Source organism: Corvus cornix, chromosome 7 (genome assembly GCF_000738735.6).
Source record: "Corvus cornix cornix isolate S_Up_H32 chromosome 7, ASM73873v5, whole genome shotgun sequence".
NCBI classification, from domain to species: Eukaryota; Metazoa; Chordata; class Aves; order Passeriformes; family Corvidae; genus Corvus; species Corvus cornix.
The window spans coordinates 6,405,246-6,432,882 of record NC_046337.1 but is presented as its reverse complement, the minus strand read 5'-3'; the positions used below and the strand labels follow the sequence as shown (position 1 = coordinate 6,432,882).

Genomic DNA, 27,637 nt, shown 5'->3' with positions numbered 1-27,637 from the left:
TCACCAGGAGAAAGAACTGTATTTATTTAACTGTAAAGCAAGCCAGGTAAGCAGTACAAAATTACCAGCATCTCTGCAATCTCGTTAAGGAGAATTTGACTGTAGCATTTCCCAGGAACTGCCTTTGAGGACATAATTGCTAATGTTTAATGTTTCCTATCCTGAGTAACATTTTAATACAAGCTGGTTTAAGTAAAAACAGAATTCAACTGACATCAGTTCTGAATGCCAAAGTCCTGTAAGTCAGGTCCATGGCAAGAGTCTGCCTTCAGTGGGTGAGCAGAATTAGAGGAGACAAATCACTCACTCCTGCTAGTTTTTTTCATAATTGCTGTATTTTATTCTGTGGTTTTGGTGTGTAAACAACAAAAAGAATTAAAACTAAGACATCTTCTTGGTCCATGATGTTCCCAATACAATTGAACCCTGTAATGCCACCAACAGTTTCAACAGAACTTCCTTAAATTCTTGCAGGCCTAACTACCCTGCAAGAGAAACCATAATTCCTCAAAATGGCATTAAAGTTATGCACAGAAATTCAGCTTTAAAGCAGGGCCATAAAAAACCATGATGATCAAGTACTTTGGATGCAGTCTGACAATCACTGTTGCAAATGGTTTCTTCGGTTTAATTCCTTGATAGGTTTCTGTTAAATCAGTGCAAAACTGTAACTATATTGGTTTCAGAGTTACAATGTACCTGAATGTATTGTGCATTTTACTTCTTCACCAAAAATTTGGTGATATCACAGCCATACTTTGTAGCTAAAGACTTTCTCTTCAGCTGGCTTCTTTCCTTGGCCTGTTTTGCAGTTCTCTGCAAAAGAGAGAGACAGGTCTGTTAATATTGATACTTGGCAACAGAAAGCATTAGCTCACAGTTAAGCTCCAGTCTAACTTTACAGTAGATAGCATAATAATAAACATTTGCATTTTAAGGCAACATTTTCCCAAATCCGAAGGAAACTGTCATATCAATAGTTTAATGCTGCCTTTCCACCTTGGCTGTATGGGAGGGAGAGGCTGTGAGCACCAGGGTTCTGCAGCAGGAGGGAACAGGGCTGAGGAGGAGCCTAAGTGCAGTTTCCCTCCGCTGTTGCCTGCGAGAGGCCTGGGATTCCCAGCTCCACACACTGACCTCCCTGTGGCAGGCTGTGCACAGGGTCTGAAGGTTCTCCAGGGAGCACTGTCCTCCTCCACTGTACACGGGCTGGATGTGGTCCACCTGCCAGAACTGCCCTTCCGCCGGGCTCCGGATCATCTCATTCAGCTGCAGCACACAAAGGACACGGCAGGGGTGAGACACTCCTCAACTACGTGGGCATCCTACTGGAGGAACAAGGAAATTCTGGGAAGTAGCTAGCTATAGTTTTCATCAAGATAAAGAAAGCCAGCCTTGGCATTTTTTAGTTACTCCCACTGCACAAAGTGTAACAGCTGTAAGTAGCTGACATACTTCCACCCAGCCCTGGCTGTACATGTACCCCTACAGAATCAGAGCTCTCATGCCTGTGCCCATTAGTTAGAAGACAATGGGATTTAGTTAATTTGATTGTTCTTAAGGACTTCTTTTGTCTTGTTCTGTTGTTGGTGCTAGGTTACCTTTCTATCTTAAATCTGTAAGAACATTTTTGGCTGTCTTTGAACTCTCTGTACACAGACCAGATGTTACTGCTGAAACTCCAGAACCATCACCTGCCCAAGGGGAAGGTGAGACATCCAAGAAGTCTCCAGAAGCTGCTTCCTCTGGCTCCTGGGTGCATCCCTGATGCTGAGATAAAGCTCCTGGGCGTTGTGCTGGCAGCACTGGCACACCCCGTGCTCGATCTGGAACACCTTGGAGCGGAGGTAGCTCTGGCTGGAGCGGATGGAGAAGTCCTCCTGGCAGGCGTGGCAGCAGAAGCGCGTGTCCCAGGCGCGGGCCGGGCAGCCGGGCTGGGGCTGCGCTGTTGGCTGCTGGCAGCTGAGACACAGCGGGGCCCCCTGGCTGTCCAGGGCCTGCAGATACCCTTTGGATAGGGAGGAGCCTCCGGGGTCAGTCTGCCCTGGAGGAAGGGCTGAGGGATCATTTCTAGTTTCTGAAAGCAGCCTGTTGGCAGAATGAAATACAGCTGTGGGTAAAGGAGGTATTCAGCAGCCCAGTTCAAGAGGGGGTTTATGCACTGTGTATTTCCATTAGATATCTTTTATGTTCTGAAAAATCACTGTAGTTGTAATAATACCTTGCTCAGATTAACACCTGCATAGTGCAAATCCTTTACTTGGTTTACATTTCCATTTAAACAAAATTTGACAATATAACAAGGCAGATTTTTCTTCTGCACCTATTACTACACTCAATTATTAGCTGAAATAATGCTGTATTCATAAAGAAATGGCCACAGGCATGTACACATACAAAACTAAAATGTTTCAGGCCCCTCTTTAACAGAAGTAATAAAGGAAAGATCCTGGTTTCTCTACAATTTCCATGGCTGCCTATCAATTTCCTACCCAAAACAAAGTAGGATACACAGTGCTTGTTTAAGAAAAATTTTTCAAAGGGCAATTTCTGTTTGGAATTTTCACTTCATTGCTCCCTTTTTTAAAATTCTGAGGCAAAAGAGAAGCAAATTTTGTGTCCCCAATTTGATGTTGACCTCACAGGAGGGCTGAGCTAACATTCTTTTCTCTGAATCATGTAACTATTCTCTTGTTTTGCTTTAGTCAGACTCAGTTAATTAGCAGCTCTGTCAGCAGACAACAGATGAAATCTAAATTGTTGTAAGAATAAAACAGAGCTCATTAGCACTACAGCAAGTTTCTTATCTAACTACTGTACTTCAGCGAAGCAGACACAGCAAGTAATTTTAGTACCATAAAAAAAAAGTGGCAAAAGAACTTAATGCAGTAGGATGATTAATAAACCTACTTCGTGGATGGTTCAGTAGCAGCACCTCCTTTGTCCAGAGAAGCTCCCATCTCTTTGGAGATGAGGCGAACACTGCCCCCGCTGCTGCTGGCCTTGGAGAGCGAGGCTGCTGCCACATCCTCCCTGGTCACATACCTGAGAGTGACAAATCCTGTCAGCAAAGGGAACAATCTCCCTCCAACAACATCCACTCTGCGGTACAGCAAGATTGGGACAGCATATTCTCTTCAAACATTCCTCATTTTCTGGATGAGAAGTGAATAAAATTTGGGAAAATGTACTTTCATATACTTTTATACTAAATGAAGTATCTTTCTAAAACCAAATTCTTAACCGGCAAACACGTAACTTGGTTTGTGTATAACAATTAAAAAATGACAGCAATTTGAAACTGCCTGACAGTGAAACCTGAAAGGCATTTTGTTTCAGTTAGGTGAAGTCTCAGTGACACTCTGGATAATCCAGGAAACTTTACAAGCTCTGGAGGACTCCTTGCTCCATTAGTTATGTTTGATCTCCCTTCTTTATTTTCATGTGAAACCCTGTAAAACACAACTGCTTTTAGGTAAAAAACTTTAAATTGGTTCACAGAAACCACTATTCAGACAACTTCTCCTGAGTACATCTCTCTGTACTGAACACCTGCCAAACCCTACACACAACCTTACCTACCTGCTGTAAGTCCTGGTAGGTTTTCTATACCATTCACAGATTTTTCCTACACTTTATGGTAGGACACAATCAGGCAAGAGGTTAACAAACACTTATTACCCTTCTGCTTATATTACTGGACTTACAAACTATTTATTTACTTAATTCTTACCTACAGCCAAAATAGTCACCCTCAGGAATTTAACAGTAGGGACTGAGGGGAATAAGAAGGTTTTAGATAGTTTGCATGACGTGTTTTGTGCACAGCAGTGACAACACTGAGGCATGATGCAAAATCGAACTTTCTGCAGTAATTAGTAGGAGGAATTAAAACCAAACCCCACATACCTCTTTGTGCTGCTGCCCACTGACTGCTTTTTAGACAACTCCTCTGCAGCATGAATGGGACTACAGAATATTTGACCACTTTTTCTGACTATCTTCTGTTTCATTGCTGTGAGGTGAGTCCATTCTTTCACAAACCTCAGGATCTGGCAGAGAACATGACTGTCAGCACCAGGACAGACTTTGCACAGAGCTAATTACAGCAGAACAGTGCCATGGATTAGTGCATTCTACACTGGCTGGAAACAGCTCCTACAATCAGAGATGTGCCTTCAGGTAACTCTTCAAACCCTCACCCCTCCATCTGTGGAACCCATTCAGTAGCTGCTTCACACAACAGCTGGTTGAATCAGTCAGGCATCTCTCCTACAAATTTAAGTTCCAGCCTTCTTGGAGAACCTACAAAAAGAATCAGTTTTGTTTCCACCTGATGGTTTTTAGTTTGGAAAATCAGATTTTAACTTAAGCAGATAATATTTCCCATCCAGTTTAAATCTGGATTTCCTTACTTGAGTACTTTGGTTTGCAGTGTTCTTCTCAAACCCCATTATGAATGGGATCTTTATTCCTAAATTAACTGAATGTCTGTGTAGAGCTGTGCCTGACACTACTTTGAAAACTCTTAGAAGACCAAAGGGAGAGTGAGAGTGGAGGCCTGCTCAGACCTGCAGCTCTGATACAACCTAGAACATTCTTATTTAGAGTGTGCACTATTTAATTCATAACCTTTAAGAAGTTATTTTGTTGACTTATGAAAGTTAGGAACTAATTCTGTAAATGAGAAATGAAATGATGCCTGGTTGATTCCTTCTACTGCAATGTGAAGAGGAGGCACAATAATTTGCCAGAGTAACAGACAGCCTAATTCATGTTCACATCAACATCTATAAGATTGCTCTGATGAAACTGTGCCTATATCCCAAGGCCTGGAAGTATTCTGCATTTATTTTTTTTAAAAGACAATTTCCTCTGCACTTAATATTATATTGCTGTGCCAGTAGAACTTGTTCTTACCAGTGCACGATTTTTTTTATTCTGGAAAGTCTCTGGTAAGTCTTCCCAGTTATCCAGCTGTATGTCCAATGGAATGAAATTATGATTCAGTGGTTCACCATCCTAGGTGAAACAAGCAAAGTTTTGTTTACAGATGCAGTGTAGCACAATGTAGAAAAAGTAATCTGTTTCAAGTGAATTCTCCTCCCTTCCTACTAAATTTAGTCCCTCAAGGTCAAATTTTTCCAGAACCAACAATAAGGCACAGAGATAACAGCACGAATGCAAGAAAGATGATTCATATTAATCTAACTAAAAGTAACAAGGCAGAACATTTTACCTTTTAATAAATCAGATATTTTTCTTTGCAAATAGTTCAGACACACCTTATATTAAACTGAAATTACAATCCTCTTGACTGAATTCTAAGGGAAATGAATGATTGTAGGTAGGAGAATGTCACTTCATTACAATTTAAAGTAAGAATTCTTGAACATTATTTATCATACTTCTTTTTAATGTCTGAAGAAGTTCTCCACTTAATTTTTAAAGGAATAAGTTGTCCCAGTGGGTACATCTGGTCAAGGAACTTATTGATGATTCACAAACATTTGAGAGAAGGAGTCAAAGCAGAATTCCCCAATGTCTCACCATTCAGCAGATCTTGTGCAGTATCTGGCAAAATGAAACTAATCCCATAGTACAATGTACATACATTGTAAGTACATTTAACAAGTTTTCAGATACAAGAGGACTTTTTGACTCTTTCTGACTTTTTCCCAGCTGCATCAGCCTAATAAAAATGTCTCATCCCAAAGACTTACCTTCAGCTATCCGTGCTGCTTTAGTGGCACCTGAATACACTGATTCACTCAGTAATTTGAAGAAATCTTCCCAGTGCACTTTCCTATCACTTGAAAGAGGAAACTGGCAAGTCCTGACATCCTCTTGAATGACTGGGAAAATTCCCAACTACTGCTTTCTGTACCCAATCACCACTGCAGATTAACAACAATGTGCTTTATTCAGGCTGTTACTGACTTACACACAGCACTAATGTTGATCTTTCTGAAAATGTGGTGGCAATAGCTTATTTACTTAGTGTGTCAGGATTTACTGTCATTTTTTATTTGAATTTTGAATGTTATTCTATTCAAGTTATTTTGTGATAAGACACTGTAATGATAAAAAGGAATTTTAAATGACTGTTACTGCCATTTGTAACAGATGATTTCATGTATTAGCCCAATTTTGTAAGCCAAGAGAAGTGCCGAAAGTTATGTATCTAGGGAATTATTACTTAATTTCATTGAGAAAAAGAACTAGAATGATAAACTACCTTATTTTTGTATTTCAGCTAATACAAAAATATTGATGCTTTTACATAAAGCATAACAAATGAAAACATACAGAAACATTTCAGAGGGCATTTTCCTTTCTAATTTTAAAATGACAATAACCATGCATACTTCAGGTTTACCTTTGTAAAGAGGTGGATTCTATCAGTATTCCTGCTTGCACAAAACATAAGCCCATCATATATTTGGAATGTGTCTGATTTATCTACAACAGAAAAAATGGTAGCATTAAAGATTTTTCTTCATTCATTCTACTCTGACATTAGAAATAATATTAAATATGTATCTAATTCCAGAACAACCTAAGATGCAGAGCTCAAGCAGCAAACTATTAAGGTATCTGTGTATTTCATTTTTCTGTTTCTCCTGAATGACCCATCAACTGTTTTGCCTGTGTCTGTCCTCAGTTCCAGTAAAACCATCCAGATTCCCAGCTGCTGGTTTGACACAGTCCTGAAGTCAGTCAGCTCTGGTTTGCACCAGGACCTGTGTGGAAAGGCTGGGCTTATCCAGCATCAAAACTCAACAAATGGCTCAGGCTAGAATGATAAAGTCCCGTGCTGGTGCTTGTACTTCTGTGTTTCAAAGATGTAGGTTTTTATTTAAAAGCTGTTTTTCATGCCAGAGGCATTTAATTCAGTTTCACAATGGGATAGAACTGTTCTTTCAGAGTCCCACTTTACCTTCTCCACACTCTTTTTCGCTTTCTTCCTTTTCAGTCCCCAGAGTTTCCTGTTCTCTGATTTCAAAAGATTGGTGTGCCCCCATTTCCCCCAAATGTCCTCTTCTGTCTTCAGCACTGCCTTCTGCTCTGTCTTCATCTCTCCTGGGCTCCTCTGACACTCCTTCCTCACTCTGGCTCCTGAGAGCTTCACCATTTCTCTCACCTACATACAAAGAAACAAGAAAAGCGATGATTTGTGTTACCTGGCAAGTACCTAATAACACATCTGAGACAGGACCATGGCACTGAAATACAAAGAAATGGCATTTTGTTCTCTAATATTATTATGGTGCAACCACTTAGGAAGCTAGAGCTAACTTTAATATTAAGAGAACAAACACATGGAACAAAGCTTTTCATTTACGTAATCCTGTGCACCCGGATTAATGTCAAAATATTTATATAATAAATAATGCAGATAGCAATTCTATATTATATACAGTTATTGTATACCATAAACACACAAAGTAGCTTTCCAGGCATTGATTTATAGCTGTGAAACTCAGAAGTTGTCCTTACTTGAGCATGCATAGAGATTTAAATAAATAAATAAGCAAGTAAAAAGAGCCTTTGCAACTGAAATGACAAATATGGGCATAGATTTATAAAAATGTTTCATTAATTTTCCAGATAGCTTAAATAAATTTAGTAAAAGAAATCTATTGTGAACTGTTGGAGCAAGAAAAGCCATATTTTCCAGATAATGTCTCTCATGACAAATATGCAATGCTCAAGTTAATAAAACACCAATACCACATTGATTAGTTTTGAAAGGTAAAGAAAAATTTTGCTGTTTAATTGTATTCAGAATAACCATAAACCTCAAAGAAGAGGAGAGGAAAATTTGCTGCAAAGGAAACAGAGGATATATTCATCCTTATGGAATTTATATCCTGTTAACTTTTTATGGGAATTTTTCACTTGTTTCAAGTTAGATTCATGTAAAAGATCCTTGGGGAAAGCAAGACTAAGGAGGATCACTTGAGAGGTATTTGTTCATGTAAAGACACAATTCTTCATATTTTCCTGGACCTCTGTGTAGTCATAGGTTCAAAAAGATTGTATTTTCTGAGCCTGATCACAACTGAAATGAAAAATGCATCTTTTTCTCTGCAGCACCCCTTACTCACCATCCCTGCTCTGGGGGCAATGGCACATTTCACAGTAAGGCAGCAGATCATTGTTAATGTAAGTGCAAGCACTGCAGTGCCAAACTTTATTTAAAGCTGTACTTTCACTTGAATTATTTAAGCCACAAGGATGGAGTTCATTGTTTTTTTCTGAAAACAAAGAGGGCTTTTTTCCAGTCAAAGATGTTTTCTTTTTATTGCTGGAGCTGACTGGGGTAGATCCACTTATGCTCCTTGCTCTTTTGGCTTCATGTTCGCGAGTATCTTCATGACAAATTGTATCCACCTCACTTATCCTTGTGGAATCCAGGTTTTCATCACTCTTCTCTGCATCCTCTTCTTTTGTGACAGCAGAAGATTCTGAATCATTATGTAACAATTCATCACCAGAAAATCTTTTGCGTTTCTTCTCCATGGAGGATTTGGGGGAAAAGAAGGAACGTATGTCATGCTGTTTGTCCTTTTCAAACTAGGGAAGAGGAAAGGAACACAGAATCACAGAAACATTTAGGCTGGAAAAGGCCTCTAAACCTCACTTATGACTGCATCAGAAACTGTTAACAAAAGATATCTTTAACAAAAGATAACTTTAAGAACAAACAGTGAACAGAAAAAGCAATTCAACATTGCTCTCCGGATTTTAGAAAAGTATTTTCAATATTCTCCTGAAAATTCTGAAATGGCACTACCAGAAGGCAGAGACATAGAACTGGTAAGCTATGTGCCTTTTTTGAAGATGCCCATTACAAGGAAAGGCTTTCAAACACTGTTTTAAATATTAGTCCAATTAATTCAGCACAGTTAATGAAGACATCATTTGAACAGAAATTACTTGGTCTTATCTGACTCTGAGGACGGCTCAGTCACCTGAACATAAGGACCCAGCAGAAGATGTAGATGACATTTATACCCAGCAGATCACTTTTCCCAGCTTCACATAAGTTTTAAAATGGAATTTAGTTTTTCCTACTTGTTTGGTGTTTCTCTGTTAGTAAACTCTGAACTGCACAAAAAGCTGAAGCAAATGACTGTTACAATTTTTTTTAAATGAAAGAAAACAGAAAAGACAAAGGTTCAAGTCTTACATGTGTAAATAGAAGTTCATTTTGGGGACCTTCTAGAATTTCATTTGGGGTCCAGGTCTCAGCAAAACTGAGAAAGTCCCATTTGTCTTTATCACCTTCTTCAGCCTGCATTTTCTCTTTCTTGCCATTCAAAGTGCTGCCTGTGACTTTGGCCTGCAGGAAGACAATAATGGTGAGTGCTGTATTTAGCACACTACAACCAGTGAACCAGTGACACAAAATGTCAGTATTTATTGAAGATAAAAGAGAATATATACACTGTGCACATCTCTAGCAGTCTTAACATGTTTTGCTCGGCATGTGGAGACAAACAAAGGCAGAATTATTTAGTGACCTGTAAGGTAAACTGTTGTTGAATTACTAAGCCCCATCCATGCCATGTTTAAGGAGATTCATAATGCACCAGACTGACAGATTCTTTCAGAGGTACCTACAGGACGTTGAATACAGAATTTCCTTCCCCAACTGAACGTCAAACACAGTTTGCAGTTCCCAGATTATTTAAGCAGTGACTATTTTTCAGCAGGAGAGTAATATACTGGCAAACAAATGGTCACCAGTTTGTCACTACAGTAACTTATGGACCCAGCCCAACTGAACCACGACAATACAGGACCAGCCAAATGCAAGAACTACAGCTATAGGCCGGCACTGGCATCAGGATAAACCCTGTGTAATCACAGTCTCAAATGGCTCTGGCACCTGGTGTTTGAAAGGCAGTTCCTTCTGCATTGACACTGCTGGCAACACCAGAAAGCAAGAGCTGCCAGAACACCAACACACCTCAGTTATCAACACACAACACTAATGAATGGGCACAAAGGGGTCACTGAAGCAAAACAGCCAAATGATTTTTCTCAGTTCTGTGAACTCTCAAAGATTCTCCAAGTAAGGAAAAAAAGTAGACTGGAACTACTCCTAGCTTTAAAGTGACAGAGAGCAGGTTTAGATTCGATATTAGGAAGAAATTCTACCCTGTGAAAGTGGTGAGGCTTTGGCACAGGTTGCCCTAAGAAGCTGTGGTTACCCCATCACTGGAAGTGTCCAATGCCAGGTTGCACAGAGCTTGAAGCAACCTGGGATAGTGGAAGGTGTCCCTGCCCATGCCAGGATGAGCTTTAAGGACCCTTCCAACCTAAACCATTCTATGATTCAATGACTGCTAACAACAGTTGGGTGATACTTGTGGAAAATGGCAACAGAAGAAAAGATCTGTATAATCTTGGATCTACCAAAAAAGAATGCCTCTGCCTCTCAAAAAGGAAGCTTAGTTTAGGCACAACATTCATTCAATTAAGAAAAAACAACCCACAACAAATTCTAGCTGTTATGAGTGAGCAGAATGCCTGAATGCCTTAAAATTGAACCACAACAGCAATAAAAAGCCAGAAGATAAAACAACCATCTCCTGTGGGTATGAACCATCCCATGCACCTTGGCAAAGACTCATTATCATTGCATCTTGAATGAAGAGCAAAAACCTAGAAAAGACTAAGTCAGAACAAACATGGACATTTTGATGATTAGTAATTGTAGGTGTATCAATTTGTCTTAGAGTAGGAGCGTGTTTTAGATAAACAAGACTTTTGTGGCACTGAAGTGCAACCTGAACCCCAGAGAACCCTGACCCCTCGGCCCCACTGAGCACCCACCTTGCGGTTCAGCATTGCCCACATGAGGGTATCCATGGTTCCTTTGGCAATCAGGAAGTGAACGTTCACAGAGCTGCACTGCCCAATGCGGTGTGCTCTGTCTTCTGCTTGTTTAATATGGCCTGGATCCCAATATAATTCAGCAAACACAACGTGAGTGGCAGCAGTGAATGTTAAACCCTAAGGAGAGTAAGGAGATGCATTTTAAAAAAAAAAGATTCCACACACAAACAACAGATTATCTGAAGCAAAAGAAAGCTAAAGGTTGTACAGGACATTTTAGTATGGAAATAAGAGGGTGGTCAGGGTGGTCCTCGACAGCACATGGCCATATTATACCAATTTCTTCCTTGGGCTTCAGATTCAAAAAATACTTCAGTATTGTGCAAAGACTGCACACTGCTTTTCATCATGGAATAACATCTATTTCTTATTAATCTAGTGCTTTTAAAGAAATTAAGTTTTTCTAATTATTCAAGAATGAGATGCTGCTGCTTATCATCATTTTGCTCAAGTAAATTCAATAGAGGCTTAGAACAGTTAACATGATTAGTGCAAAGAAATGAACACAAGGTCTACAAAGGACAAATTGCACGAAGATAAATTACCTTCAGTAAATCACTTCAGTCATCAATGATTTCAGTAGCTATATTCTTTAAGTATATTATTTCACATGCTTTCTTTTTTGCCCTACCTGACCAGCTGCCTGAATACTCAAAATAGCAACCCGGGTTTCAGGGTCCTTCTGAAACTGATTGACGAGGTGAATCCTCTCTGCAGAGGGAACACTCCCATCTATTCGGATGTAGCGAGCCTGTAACATCCAAACAGAGACTAAATGACATCATCAGCATCTGTTTTCAGACCCAATCCCTCCCTGTCCCCCAATAAAATTATGAAAAGGACTGTTCTATTCCTGTCATGGGGATCAGAATACATCTTTTGCCCTTTGACTTAAAATTAAGTCTCTGTCTAGAGAGGTGTAGACTTTGTTTCCCTGTTTGCAAAAGTAGAAGATAGAATGAACATGGGATCTTGAAATGAAATATTAAACAGAAGAATCTGGCATTTCCCTGACACCATTTTTTAAAATGTTAAAAAAGAGTAACAATATAAAATAGCAAAGTTAGCCACCATTCACTAGCAATAATTAAGAGTCCATGATCAAAATAAGGTGAAAGCTGTTTGCAAATATTTTTACTGCTTTGAATTAAACATTTAGGTGAAATGATAGCGTGCTGTTAAACGTCCCAAAAAACAGACTGGTAGAAAAATTTGGAAAACAACTTCCTACAATATTGATTTAATAATAATAATAAAGTCATACCAGATACAAGTGTGTTTACATCATCCTTAACCACAAACCAGTTTTCAGAACCACATGATCCCTTTTAATGCAGTGGCACTGATCCGTATGTACATAAAATCCTTCCATTCCTGTACTCGTGTGCAGTTGGCTGAATTCAAACACAGCTGATAGCCATTTGTTTAAGTGAGGTTAGATTTGTGTGCACATTTGTTCAGGCTTTACCTTGCTCTCTATAACTGCCTCTGTGCAGGCTTGCAACATGCTCAGGTGATGGGCAAAGACGAGGAACTTCAGTTTGTCATTGTCAAGCATCATTTTGATGTAGTCCTTGACTGCTCCTGCCTGCCGTAAGAGAGTGTTTTCATTAGTGAGACACACAAAATGTTCAAAAAGACAGTTTTTATTTTCATGTCTTTCAATTCCTTGTAACATGAAAAGGTAAATTTCTGTATCTTTTGTTATCCATGTAGGGCTTTATCAAACACTGACATTGCTAAGAATCAAATGATTCAGATTAATTTTGTTTAAAAACATACCACAACGATGTCTTTGAGAAACCTAACTCACTACCTCAGAGAGAGAAAAAAACCCCACATTTATCCTCACAATACCATATAATTACATGGCACTTCTTCCAGATTAAGATGTAGATAAACCCCTTTTGATTCAGACATCATTATCTGATGTTTTAATCCATATTTGAGAAAAACAAGCATATTTCAAACAGACAAGGTAATAGTTAATCAGAACTTCTGCATCCACACACAAATAAAGCCATATATCAAAACTGAAAGAGTAATTCTGATATGTTCATGATATCATAATCATAAAATATTGCTCTATTTAAGCATTCATAGAATTCTTTTGTGTCAAATGTAATTTTCAGTATCTTTTACAAAAGCTATTAAAGCAATGATGGCAGTTAATAACAAAATCTATCAGTGATCAACAGTTAATGCAATACACTCTGCAGCAGTTTTCAGACTTCTTTTTTCATTGTAATGGGGTTCTGCCTATTCCATAAACATACAGGGGAAAAAGAGAGTGCTTCTCCATGCCATGATTATAAAACAAACCGAATAACCTCATCTCGTGTTCTGGCCAATAAAACCAATTTTATGAGGTTAAAAACACACACTGGGTAGTTTAAGGATATTAAGGGAAGACTTGCAGGCTCACCTTGGCAATGGCTGTTTCCTTATACATGCGTGTGATCAGATTCATGACTTGAGAAAAGTGGCTTTCAGTGGCATCTGAACTCAGACTTCTCATTAATTTCTCCCACTCTGCAAAAGTGGCATTCAGATTCTAATTGGCAGAAGAGATCAGTGGTTAGACAGAGAGTACAAAGCATGTTCTACCTCAACAGCTACGCTTCAAGTGTAAAATGTTTAGGAACTTCGGAGAACTCTATCAAATTTGGCTAAAAGCAACTGTAGGATTCAAAATCTACAGTAAAAGAAGAGAGAAAAGAAGATCGTACTAGAAATAGAACAAATTTTATCATTGATGCAAAAAAAATTGCTGTATGAGTGTTGTATTATATTTTAAAAACAGTAACAGAGACACTCTGCTTTATACTCACACAATCTTTGTAACTACACATAATACACATGCATACATAAAAATACATATCCATATGAAGATACTTCCATTTACTAACAAATGTGTTTTCATCAAAAATGGAAAATTTACCTTTGCTGCAGTTTGAGGGAGGTCAAATGGAATGCGTTGCCTGACTTTGGGAGGCAACTGAGTTAGGACATCATTCTTCAGTCTTCTGATCATTATTTCACTTAAAAGCTGATGTAGTTCCTCTAAGTTTGAAGCTCCTCTACAGTCCCATTGCCTTCTTTTACCAAAAAACCTGAAAATGATAGATCAATACAGAATGTAAACATGAGATCTTCCAAATTCAGTAGAATCAGTATATAATTAATTTTAAATCACACTATTGGATATGAAAGTGTGCTTCAACTTCCCAGCAGCCACCACTGTCTGCAGGAGTTACTGCCCATCACCTGCACACAATCCTCTGTCTATTCCCAACTTCCCACACTTCACTGTCCACAGGAAGCAGAAGTTTCAGGTTTAATTTTGGAACTCCTGTTTCAATGGACTAATGAGAAGAATATACCACCTTGAGAATATTCTTTATTATATTACAGACAGGAAAGCCATCATGAAAAAGGCAAATATCACTATCAATATTCCTTTCTTTCCTCCCTAAGAATTCCTTCTCAGTTACTGCCAGAGACAGGATTTAAAGCTTAAGCTATCACCTTCAAAAGTAATACTATTTAATGAGCATGGTTAAATAGAGGAAGAAGGTTTCACGTTAAGAAGCTAAAGGCTGAAAAGAGAAAGAATTTATTAACTCAAGTCTTCCTTGTTCTTTCCTTGCTTTGCTGTTTTTGAGGAAGTGTTGCAGCAGGAACAGCAGCTTTTCTCTGTCAGAATTACCAGGAGACAATAAAATAAAGAACATGACAGTCTTGGAGAAAAGCCCAGGTAGCATTTTCCAGGGCCAGAAGAGTGTGTTACAAGCATGTAATTTTTATTAAAAGACCAAACAGCCACAAAAACCCCCACAATCATTTAGAGATTTTTAAGCCTTACTGACTTTACCAACAGTGTTCTAATTAGCTGAATTAGCTGACTGTAATAATTTGGGAATGGGGCTGAGAGAGTTACTTCTGCACTGGTGAAGCGGGAATGGCACTGATGGAAGACAGCAAAATCTTTTGCTCATATCCCTTCCTTAATCTATTTATGTCTGTCCTTAGAAAAGCCTCCTTCCTCCACCTTCAGCATCGGGGATATGACAGAAATGGCAGGCTAAACCTCACAGAAATAGTTTGGATCTCATCTTTAAAACAGGTGTCCATGGACACCTAAGGAAATACCACCCATATTTTCACGGAAAGTGCTGGATAAAATAATCCTATCAAGTTTATTACCACAGGATGTTTTGTTCCAGCCAAGTCATGAAGAAAAAGTTATTCATTGAAAGCTTGCCAAACCCTGAACTTGATTTTTATTACATTTATGGTATTCCAAAAATAAGATAATCATCTATGATTGAGTAGCTAACCATGCTGTACCCACGCGCACTTGTGGTGTGAAAATTACAGATGCATTCAGTCAAAACACCATGGAAAAAATAGCATTTCTCTGTCTGAAAATTAGACAGTGCTCTTCCATGTTATTTGAAGTTCAATACTGATAAAGTGCATATGATGGAGGGAGAAAAACAAGTTTTATGAAAATGAAACCATGTAATTATTACTGTAAAAATTAAATCTAAATGCTAGCCAATTTAGCTGACAAAGATCTGTTTTTCTGAATACATGCAAAGTTGCATATATGAAATTTTTAGCTAAGACAGCCAGCCTGTGAAATACAGAAACAAGTACTGGACTTTGTTTCCCACTCAAGTGTGGTGAGACAGCAAAAAGACAGGGACCCCATAATAAAGAGAGGTATAAATTATTACATGACCATGAGCTTAAGACTCAGAGTTGAAAACTCCAGTTCTGAAGGTAAAACCTCCACAACTCATACTAACAACAGTAAATGTATAAATAATTTTACTTAACAGAATGCTGGCACTTCAACTTTATTTCAGACTTTAATAGCTTTAATTAATTTATTTAATCAGTGCCATCCTTTTCCCAATCCTCTTTGATGGAGATGGTACCTGACCCTGGTTTTCCAAGCATGATGGTGTGATACAGCAGTAGAGGTACTGCCTACTGATTGTCTCACTTGGCATGACAAGAAAAATCAAAGACACTCATAAGAATGTAAATAAGCAAGTGCAGTAATACCTGACACGAGCATCACAGTATTTTTTAGCATATTCATTCCAAGTCCCAAACCTTCTTGGAAACAGTGCCTCAATCTGCATGAAGAGCTGTATAAAAAATAAAATAGCAACAGTGAAAAATTAAAACTTGCATGCAAATGTAAGACTATTCAGAAACAATTAACACATGATTTTTGTGTTAAGTTTACATTTAATATTTGCACAAAAACCACACAGCTTGGCCCACATACAAAAGGAATTCCATAGGATACAGGATTCTTCAGAGAGGAGAGTTATGGGAAGCCCTCAAAGAATAGAGCACTGTAACAGCACTGACAGCTTGGAAAAGATTCACATTGAACAAGAAGACATGGATGAGATTAAGTTATTCCCCAAAATAACAATTTTTATCATTTGCCAGGCACATGGGCTTCTGCAAAGCTTCAATGCAGGTATTGCATGAGTGGTCTGCTTCTTAAAATACATGAAAAACCTACTCAATTTTTAAGTTTTACTTCAAAAGATGGACAATATCAATACAAACCAGAAATTTCACAGCTTTTTTTCCTGCTGAGTAGCAGGAGGTAAATACCAGTTTAGATGACCTTAAGCAGGAAGAATCCTACTTTACAAGCTGTTATACTGTCAAAGCTTCCTGGCTTCTGGGATCATTTTCCATACATTCAAAGACTTTATACAAGGATTCTGCTTATGACACAAAACTGATTAAAGACATTTAATGCTTTTTATATGCTGCCTTATAAGCCACAGCAGAACCTCAGTATCACTAAAAAAAAAAGTCCCAAATTATATTCCATTCGTTCATGAATTTTGATCTCATTGCTGTAATCAAGGACAGCCTGTATGGAATTCCCTTTAAAGACCTTTAACAATGATACTGGTCTCAGTATCAATGTACTATATAAAGGTATTACACTTTGTAACTTTGTCCAGGGTTGGTTGCAGTGTCTTTGTACAGGAAGTTTTAATAATTATCCCCACCCATAAACATAAATATTTGTTTTAAAGTTTTAAGTAAGTACTCATGATATACCAAGCCCTTTTCCATACCATGGGTATCTTTCTCAAGTTATCACCTCTCTTAACAAATTAAATTCATAAAGGGTCTTGTCATAAATTCTATTGACACAGTGAGGAATTCTGAAGCATAAAATATTATTTATTTAGCTCTTTTAATTTCCCTGAATACAGCTCAGCTCTTATATTCCATTTTCCCCTACATTTGATAAATAAAGACAGTTGTCTTGGGTTCAGTATAAAACCCAAGAGGGTTTTTGTTACCTCTCTGCTCCTCCCTAATTCCATAAGCTGAACTTCCTTCAAAGGAAAATTTGTCACTCTGGATGTGCAACAAGCACAGACTATATTTTGTTCCACTTAAGTGAATATTCAAAAGACCAGTGATAAACTAAGGGCTTTCTTTATCAGATGATAAAGTAGAAGATTTAATACAAGACCTTGTCTACCAAAGACTCCCCTAGACAGGAGAAACAAGCAGTTCTCTCCTTAAGCTCTATTTTCTATTTCACCCAGCAATCAGTCTGTAACATACAAGATTAATTTCTTACAAGAAACACTGTCTCAAGTCACCTGTGCACAAGCTTGAAACAAGTTTGTAAAGTCAACTCAAACAAAAAGACATTGGTTTAGTTTCTTATACTTGTCCTCCCTGATGCAGCTAGTGCACCTTTTGATGTCATAATGCATGTAATTGAATATATTCAAGAAAACTAAAAGACTCTTCATCTATTACTGATACCATCCTCAAAACCAAAACCAAAACCAAGCACAACACGTCAAATACCTCTTCAGGTCTTCCTAGAGCAGGAGTTCCAGTAAGGAGAACAGCTCTGAGAGCTTTCTGCACAATTGGCAGTAAAATCTTGCTGCGGGTAGCATTTCTGGATTTCATGTAGTGCGATTCATCAATCACAACCACCTTAAAGTTCTGCCTGTACAAAGTGTCTACCAAAGTCTGTGCATCAGATGTCAACAGCCCATACCCCAGAATGGTTACTCTGCTTGTTGATATTCTCCTGAAAAAGAAAATCCACAAGTTTTCTTAGCAAGTTTTCATTGTAGGACAATTAATATAAGAGAGAGATTATAAAAACTAATCTCAGAAGGCATGTATGTCTCCTTTTGGATTGATTGACAAGTGGGCTGTGAGGCTAACAACAACAGCTTTTGGTGTTTAAAATATCTCACACTTATCAAACACATAATTCATAATCGTTTTCAGAAGACACACATTGCATTTCAAAGGAATTTTATTATCTGGCTGCATTGCTTCACCATGTGCTCCTTACAGAGTACGTCATAGGACAAACCCACTTCCTGCACAAAAAGTTACACACAAGCCAAGGTCTTTATCAGCACCCAAACACCTGAAGTAATGATGTCTCTGTGCAAGCTTTTTACTGCTCTGGGTACGAAGAGTCCCCTCACAAGCAGCCTGAGAGGATTAACCAGACTGTCCCTGAGTATTTGGGCACTGTGAAAGTACAGTCTGGGCTGAACCTCACAGCTTCCTGTCAGAGCTGTTACCCAGCTTTTTTGCTTAAACAGAACATGAAGAAAACAAAAACACTGGGAGCAGGGAGTCAACATGGCACAAGATGAAAAATTGGTATGTAATTGAAAATGAACTATTTATAACAAATTTAAAGACGTATACAGGTCCAAGGCATTAATTGATTTTAAAATCACTAGAGAGCACTGTGGCCCTTCAGAAGCCTTTGAGCAGCACAGAAGCTCTTACAGCTGTTAGACACACAAGTCATCAGAATGAGGGTCATAGCTGGTATGCCCATCTGTCAGACACCACTGCTCTGCTGGCATCATTTCTGCTTGTTCTTCAGCAGCAAGAGATCAAGAAACCAAGCAAGCTGAAGCTGAAGCTTCCTTGATGATTTAACAGGAAAAATGGTAAATGCACCTACACATTCATGCTCCTGGATATGGAAAGGGTAGTGGTTTGAGCACTGGCACTGCGGGCACTGCAGATTCTGGCTGTCACTGTACAGATAAATGTAGCAACCAGGAAAGCACGATTTTCCCTTACCCTTTCTGAAGGGTACATTTAAAAAATTACAAATAAACTTATTTCTTTTAGTGGAACTAATTTATTCAAGAAACTTCCATTTTCAAATTTGGCCAGAAATTATGAACCTAAATTGATGTCTAAGTATATTTTAACCTGGTTTAATCAAGAAGTTAAACAACACTCAAGCAGTAAACTTAATTCTTGAAGTTTTGAAGAAAAGCAAAGTATTAAACTGAGAGAAATCAAAGCTTAACATATGGAAGCAGAATTTAACAAAATGCTAATTTGGCAGCTGTATTTTTGCATTTTCTTACAAATGCATAAAACACTTTTTAATGTTAAAATATCAATTAGTTCAACAGCAACCTCAGAGCTAGGCAGCCTCCTGGGAGTTAAATAAGCAGAAACCCAAGTTTTCATCTTTCCTTTTTTTTTGAATAAAAGTAAATAATAATGGTTAAGGTCTACTCCTTTAAAAAAAATCTTAAAAGAACAGAATTTCATTTGCCATTTAATTTTCCCATAATTTTCCCCAGTCCACATTTCCCCTTCCCGCATCCAGCCTATAAGCTCTGAGTGCCTTTCAGATAAATACCTTAAAAGGTGCTAATTTTAGTTTCCATATTCCTGTGATCAACTTAAATTTTGACTATCAGTAGGAATTACCCTTCAATGAAGCTTTCAAAATGCATTTTCAGTTGGATTTCTGTGGTTACTAGGAAGGTTCCAAGCAGCACATCTTGGCAGTCAAGTCACTCTCTGATACTCCCAGAAAACATGAAGATCAGTCTCCCTCACACCCAAGTTTTAGAACAACATCTAAGCATTACCATAAAATCAACCAAGTCATTTACAGCAAAGCAGACTAAAAACACCCTTGCAATTCAGGGTAATAGGAGAGTTATTCTAATAACACCCAAGACATAGGCTCTCTGATGAATTCATGCTATTAAGTCTAAAGATAGAAAGTGTAGGTCATGATGACCTTTTCAGTTATTTAGGGATTACTTATTCGAACTTACAAATTTTCTCAGCGTGCTAAATGGAATTCTAACAGTAATTACTTCCTTATTTTGTAATGTACACCAGAAGTTCTCCAAAAATGTTTTACAGAAGCTAATGAATTCATTAGAGTTGAGAAATAACTTGTTCTGAGACACACTGAAGTAATCTAATTTTCAGCAGAAAGGCATTTGCTACTTTGCAAAAAGCAGATCTCTCAACTTCAAAGAAAATGAGTAACTGCTATAATACAATAACACAAAACTGGGAGGAGTGGCTGATATCCCAGAGGGTGTATCTGATACCCCAGAGGGTGGCTCTGCTTGAGCCAGGAGTAGTAAGCAAGCCTTACTGCAGAAGAGTAACAAACTTTACTCACCCAATATCAGTTTTGTTCTGAATGATGCTAATGTCGTCTGGAGAGAGTTCTGGAATCCACTTCTCCATCTCATCCACCCAAGGATATCTCAGAGAGGAAGGCACCACAATTAAGAGAGGCCATTCATTTTTATAGTAATATGAAATGGCAATTGCTTGAATTGTTTTGCCTAGTCCCATCTGAGAAAAGAAAAGAGAAAAGAACAACATCAAAACCAGAAGTCTCTGCTCAGAAAGCATATTCCATTCAGAAAAGCCCAAAAGAATTTGCAAAGACAGAACCAAATAAAGGAAACCCAGTCAAAGAGCTAGTTGTATAGTATGTATTTAATTATCACTTTGTTACCACAGATCATCTTTTATGAAACAAGATGTATCTAGCTAAACAGATTAATACATGTGTTATATCTGGTTAGCTCATCAAAGTCAGAAGAAGCACTTCCATTCATTTCAGAAGATTTTCAGTTCAGGGTCTTAATAGGGTATACTAAAAAGATCAAACTCTTTAACTTGTGAAGCTACCAAAACCATTTTTTAAAGACTATGCAAAGGAAAGAAATATATAGGATGCCTTCTTACAATAAAAACAACTTTGTCCTCAATTTCATAGGCAAGTGAAGAACAAGGACCTGTGGGAAGAGCTCTGGATTTGACCCAGAGGGTCAACAAAAAGAAACTAATGCTCTGATTCACTAGAGCTGATCATTTCTCTTGGGCCTGTAACACAGATGAGAAAGCCCAGACAGTGAGAATTCAGATGTACAGGCAAGGGGAAGATTCAACAAACAGATTTATATGTAACAGGAAAGTACTTGCTTCATACCGTCAAGGTGGGAATGCTCCCATCTGTGAATAATCATGGCAACAGATGATTATAAGATTCAGAATTTAGGGTTTTGTTTAAAAAATACCAACCCACCTTCAAGATTTTATCAAAGAATGCAGCTATTTTCTCTACTTGTTCACATGGCAAGAGAGAGTTCCCAACTCCTGTTAAACATCAAAGCAGACATGGGCCTTAAAATACTCTGTGCAGGTTTTTCATGGAGTCCAGTGGATATTTGAGTGGATTTGCTGCTGTCTAACTACTCACAGTAGCGAGACATAAAACAACAATTTACATCTCCAGGGTTGTGTCTAAATGGACAGATGTAATGATATAATGAAGAGATTTCCCAAGTACAAAAGAAAACAGTGAATTTTTCTACTATTACTAGAAAGAAAATAATAGGAAAGCTACTGTGATACTCAGTTTTCATTCAAAATTGCCAAGTTTTCCTTAAAATTTTCCTGCAATCTCCCCTTGTGTCACCAGTAGTTCTCAGTTAATCTGAAAACAAATCCAAATGAAAAAAAAAAACCAACAAAATAACATTCATTTCTCGTTTGCTGCCATGGCTGTCTCCCTCACTCAGGCTGTGCAGTCCCTGGTGATAATGCAGGCACTGAGTTGAAATGAATATGGAATAAAAGCAGCACTCTTGGCATCAGCACACCCATGGCTGGATGTAGATCCCACAGAGCTGATCACCAGGCTAGGTCACAAGAATGTGAGACCCTAGAAAAACTGTAGAAAATATGATAGTCTTGGGTTTTGATTTAAACCCATCTTTCTCCAGCATTGAAATGGATGACAGTAAAGCTGTAATTCTGGGGAAGAACTTCGTCTGTCCCCACTCTGAGAAAAAACGGAAACATATTTGTAGAATACCTCACAAAAAATACTCTTACTATCTTACTTTAATCCTTACATAGTTACACACTCCAGGGATACATACAGTAATTCTCTGATCTTGAGTTTTCGTTGATAATTTCTTTTTGCATACAAGCTCACAATACTGATATTTAATTTTACCAACATTTTCTTATTTTAGAGATAGGTCAAAAAGCACAGGATACATACCAGTGCACAATACTTCCTCCAGTGCCACACCTCTTGTCATTATAAAATATACATTATTTCTTTTGAAGAAATGTATATTCCAGGACTTTTTATTGCTAACATAATTATGCACAGTTCATTGTCTAGTTCAAGGAGGGAAACAAACTGTTTTAATAAAAAAATAGCTACTGCTGATATTTTGATTTTTCCCAAGCTCCCCTTTCCTCTTCCCCTGAATACTTCTGTATTCTCCACAGTTCTCAGATATTTCACATTCTGTGCCAGTATAGTTTATCTCCAGATGTAATGAGATTTTTATAGTATGAGGAGATGCTTAAATACCAATAATCCATCTCCCTCTCCTTCCTAGTGTGTCAAGAAAACCCAGATTAGAATTGGGAGACTATAGCAATTCTCTTTTTCAGAAAGGTTTTATACTGACAACACATCAAGAGCGTTATTACAAAAATGTTTTCTCTCTGAGAAGAAATGCTGGACTCAGATTTCCCTTAAATGGAACATAATATATATTTTCAAGTGCATGGACACAATGAATTTTACTATTGCTACTTGATTAGTGCACTTTAAAAAATTCACCTTTGGAAACCATAGCTGTTAAAAATCTCCCTGGGCCAGGAATGTCTAATAATCCATTAAAAATAGCTAGCTATGCAATTATAAAGGACTCTAAAAAAAACCCAACAGAGTCAGTGTTTTTAAAATGTAATAATACCAGAGATTTAACCTACAATTAAAATTAGCCTTTTAAGTTTTCTCAAGGATTCTTCTAAACTTCTGTCTGGTTTCAATTTTTTCCTCACTTAGGCATTTTCAGGATATCTGCTGACTATCACAGGAATTAGGATTCCTTCATTACCAGCCTTTCTGCCCACAACTCTCAAACAAAAAAAGTCACATCTGCACAAAGTGCATTAACAACACAAAAAAATGGTGTTAGAGGAACAGGAACATCACTTACCTCATCAGCAATCATACACCTAAATAAGAAACAAAAATGGGGGGGGGGAGGGAAGCAGAAATTAATACTAAATATAATACATAAACCAATACTTACAAATTGTTTACTATAAATTTAAATTCTGGATTTACTGAACCAATGAAAGGAAAAAAGGTGACTTCATTCCTCCAGATATCACCTACAGAAAGTGAATTTGGTATGAACTGAAAGTAAGTATGACAATTACTTTAAAAATATTTATTGAATTTGCTGGCATTACTGCAGAACTTGCAATTGCAAAACTGAATTTCTGCTTAAGTCCAGGGATAGATTAATTGTAATCATAAGAGACACTTCCAAGGCAAGAAGTGCATCTTCAATTTTCTTCTGTCTTTCAGAAACAGCAATGTTTTTGCTGCTTCATGATTAAGGATTATCTATATGTCAGATTGATTTTAAAAATGTGCTTTCCAGACCTGTCACATTTGTTTTTAAATAGAAGCAGATACTCTCTCTCCCCCAACAATTGTACCAGCTAAAGTATTAGAAAATGAATTTGATTTTTTGCCCATTTTGGAGTCACTTGGCAATGCCACTCTGTGTAAAGACAATGACAACTCCAAGTCCCCAGTCATAAATAGTAAATTCTGTTCAGCACATTTACATTTTGTAAACATTAAATACCATCTTTGACATGCATTTCTTAAAGGCATTTTACCCATTTGTGATTCCATATTCCATATTGCACCAGGTAACTCAAACATAATGTTCCTTCCATGAAAAAATGGGAAAGATCTTCCAGCTCTTAGTGTCTTTAACAAAATTTAACAAACCAAGATACAAGCATTCTGTATTTTGATCCAGAAAATTCTTTCCAAGTAATACAGAACTGCTTTTTTAGTGGTGGCTACTCTGAAGTTAGTGTAGCTGGCCAAAAAAAGATAAAATGTTTGATATTTTCAGAAAGAGTATACTGCTGTTTGCTCACTCTGCCTGCCAGCATAAATAGCAATGTCTACTAATTTCAGCAGTTTCTTTCAACTGAGGTAAAAAACTAATTAAAAATTAATTCTTACACAACTTCATTTTTTACAAGCAACAAACTATCTATTTGCAATTGCTTTGCAACTTACGCCCCACCCCCAGATGTTAGGGATGGAGCAATGAAAACAAAGGAAGAAAATGTAACAAAACAAAGACCCCAAGTCTTCACAGATTTACAAAACAAAAAAAAAGCAGGAAGAGAATTATTTTTAGTGGCAACTCATGATTGTGGGGCCTTAATGTCTGTGATTTGCAGCTGGGCAAAGACATTTATTTGCAGATGACTAACACACAATTCTAATTTAAAAATAATGTCAGGTTTTGCTCAAAGACAGATTTTTTTTTTCCATTCAATACTCATTGTTAATTGCTTGAACTGAAGTTTACAAAACAAGTCTTTCTTTTTTGCAGATTCTTTGAGGCCAACTGCTTTCAGTACATTAATCATGTTTTTAAAAAACAGTTTGAGGCCTGAAATCAATTGGAATGCACAATAACCTACTGTTGCAGTAGTACTCCTTACAAAAACGCAGCAAATGAGTAAGACTACAGCTAACAGCTACAGAGCAGAGACAGCTCAAGAATAAGCCACAGATCTTCCTCAACAATAAAGATTATTTATTATAAGAATATCAGAGCAGAAGTACAAATATAGCAATAGCCAAGCTGCATCTGGTAGCAAGAAAATGTGGTAAAGAGGACAGGAATAAAAGTGTTTCTTGCCAACATCTGCTGATAAATACAGTATTTCTCAGTAATATCAACTTAAATTTTAGTAGAATTGCATAAATAGTGACATGTTAATTCTGCCAGTTCAGACACACAGAAAACAAAGTGAGAATAGGTAAGATCCTATTGCACTGTTCTTTGACACAGGCGAACTGATTGGATGCTCCTTCTTCCTTTCACAATAACAAGCAAAAATGAAGAAATCCAGAGTGATTTACAAATGGCTCTGACAATTAGAAGCTGAATAGCAAATAAAAACCCACTAACTTTAAGTGTGTCAACCACAGGAACACTTCTTCCATAAAGCTAATTTCTTCATTAGAGTGAACTGTAGCCACTTAAACATTGATGACTTTATCTGCTGACAAATAAGAAATTGTTCTGTTTTTCTTTTTGCACTCATTTTCAGACTGTACTCATAAAATCCTTGATGTTATAGAGTATCTCCTGTTTTCATGTCTATTAACTTCCACTTAATGTCCTAAGTTAAACTTCTTATGTAGCAGCAACAAGTTGATGACTTTTATAGAAACTCATCATTTTGTTGCTGGTAAATGAAGTGAAGTACGAAGTAGCTGCCATCACTTTACCCACAATAACTCTGCAAACAGAGATTACATTAAGTGATCAAGAGTTTTTCTTCCTCATTTCTGCAGTACCAATAGAAACAGAGACACAGAAACACCCCTATGCTTAAAGCTGGTTATGTCTAGTGATATTTTGCTAGTAAGTATTCGCTCTCTTCTCCTGCCCAATGATGAAATTGCTTTGTTGTAAGTAGTTGGGATTTTCTTCCTGTACTTGCAATCCATCCATTTTCCAGCATTTAAAATTCGACCAGACACATCACAGATTGAGATCAATCGAGTGCACTAAATTGGTTTTAAAGCTCCAGTTAAGAGTTATCTGAATGTGTAAAGTCCTCTGTGATTATACAGTTAGTGACATGAATCACTGCTTGGATCCACACTGCTCAGACTCAAATTCCTGAAAAGCTACAGTTTTTAAATTGCTAATTTATGCCAATTAATTAACATTATTGACACTCACACGTGACAAAATTTTGACATGGCACACAAGATTGAGTTTATGATACAGGTAGAAGTGAAATAAAACTAATATAAGTGGAAATGGAGGATATTCCATTTATTTTATATATATATATATATAAATAATGCATTTTAAAGCATTCTTCTGTGTAGCTTTCACAGTTTTAAAATAAGAATCCTAAAGATGCCTGCTTAATGTAGTTACAAAAGATAAGAAGTCCAAATTTTTTTCATTGGATTCTAGGGCAATGAAAACCAGCTTATATTACTGAGAGGAAAATCATGAAATCTTTCCAGTTCATAATCACAACAATTAGAACTTTAAAGAACTTCCCCATCTTTATAGCCCACATCACACAGAACTTAACAAGATACCTAATAGTTAGTTGCACTAAGCTGCTAAAAAGCAATACTTTACATAATCTTAAAAATATGCTGCCTCTATTTAAAACAAACTTCAGTATGCTCTATATTATTGCAGTCAGACAAGCTGCCAACATGGACATAAAGGTTCCATGCTGTCAAAGCAGAAGAAACAGATCTTCAGCTACATTGAAGGGACAAATATGTATTTTTGTTTCACATATTTTGACTGCAAGAAGACAGACTTCTTGTTCTCTGAAGTTCAATTAGTCATTTCCTCTCAACTGGTAGTTACCCAATCTGAGCTTCATCATTCATATCCCATCTGTTCATATGACACCTTAATAATAGTTCTATCCAAGAATATAAATCAGAGCTATGATACGCAGATTCATATCCTGTTATAAGCTCAGCCCACATGGTCAAAAGTTTCAGAAAAGCACTGAAAAAAAAATCATTTGAGATGTCTCAGTTGCACTTACTCTCAGCAGCAAAGTCCAACTGTGCAAAAAAGCACCAGTCAATGGCAAATTCTTTTAGATTCTTTCCCATCTAATCTTTAAATGTTTCCCTTCTTCAGAGCGAATCCTGTGGCTTGTGTTTGAATCTCTGTCCATTCATCAAGGAAATCTCCTATTTTTTCCTAGCAGAAAGCAGTAGAACCTCATTGGGATGCACTGCACATGCTGCTACAACCTTCCTACTATTCATAACCCTTTTACGGTGTAGGGTTAGCAATGGCCTTTGGACACAGTAGGATCTTTCATAAATAGAAGGGAACCATAGTTTGGGCCCCCACTAGATTAAAACAGCCCCAGCATTTTGAGGTGTATTAGCTTGAAAATAAAACTACATTTTTCTTTTTTCAAGCAAACACAAAGAGCTTTGAGTGAGGATGTACCCTGGTGAGCGAACACGCCTGCAGAGAGCAAGGTCTGCTGTGCTGGTGCACCTCAGGTGCACACAGGTCCAAAACCCTACTGCTGTTCACTAAAGAGAACAAACACAAGCACCTGAGGTTGTACACAAACCCTAGCTTTCTTCTGGATGTAGAGGATCCCGTAGTTGAAGGGACCACCCAAAGCTGGATGAGTCAGAACCCCAGAAACAGACTTCCAGCACTATCGGAATAGGCTAAGTGCTTGATACGTTGTAAAGGTATCAAGCACCAAGCAAAGGTGCATTTACACATTCTTACTA

General features: G+C 37.6%; 1 protein-coding gene across 6 annotated transcripts in view; it reads right to left on the bottom strand.

Moving 5' to 3' along the window:
• Positions 1-27,637, bottom strand: part of ZRANB3 (zinc finger RANBP2-type containing 3) — a 41,786-nt gene continuing 14,149 nt past the window's right edge. For 2 of the 6 annotated variants that reach the window (XM_010407143.4, XM_010407144.4), the window contains exons 3-21: positions 23,274-23,292; positions 20,414-20,592; positions 17,791-18,022; positions 15,988-16,073; positions 13,853-14,024; positions 13,337-13,465; positions 12,380-12,499; positions 11,543-11,662; positions 10,849-11,028; positions 9,197-9,349; positions 8,112-8,580; positions 6,941-7,144; positions 6,380-6,462; positions 4,921-5,022; positions 3,910-4,052; positions 2,911-3,045; positions 1,695-2,088; positions 1,138-1,269; positions 1-816 (exon numbers count right to left, since the gene is read on the bottom strand). In XM_010407143.4, coding sequence (XP_010405445.3) covers positions 718-816; positions 1,138-1,269; positions 1,695-2,088; positions 2,911-3,045; positions 3,910-4,052; positions 4,921-5,022; positions 6,380-6,462; positions 6,941-7,144; positions 8,112-8,580; positions 9,197-9,349; positions 10,849-11,028; positions 11,543-11,662; positions 12,380-12,499; positions 13,337-13,465; positions 13,853-14,024; positions 15,988-16,073; positions 17,791-18,022; positions 20,414-20,592; positions 23,274-23,292 — 3,151 coding nt within the window. In that variant the 3' untranslated portion in view covers positions 1-717. Of the gene's footprint in view, positions 817-1,137; positions 1,329-1,694; positions 2,089-2,910; positions 3,046-3,909; positions 4,053-4,920; positions 5,023-6,379; positions 6,463-6,940; positions 7,145-8,111; positions 8,581-9,196; positions 9,350-10,848; positions 11,029-11,542; positions 11,663-12,379; positions 12,500-13,336; positions 13,466-13,852; positions 14,025-15,987; positions 16,074-17,790; positions 18,023-20,413; positions 20,593-21,331; positions 23,237-23,273; positions 23,293-26,919; positions 27,041-27,637 lie in introns of those variants that run through there. The other 4 variants (XM_019290532.3, XM_019290533.3, XM_019290534.3 and 1 more) reach the window with 4 other exon arrangements.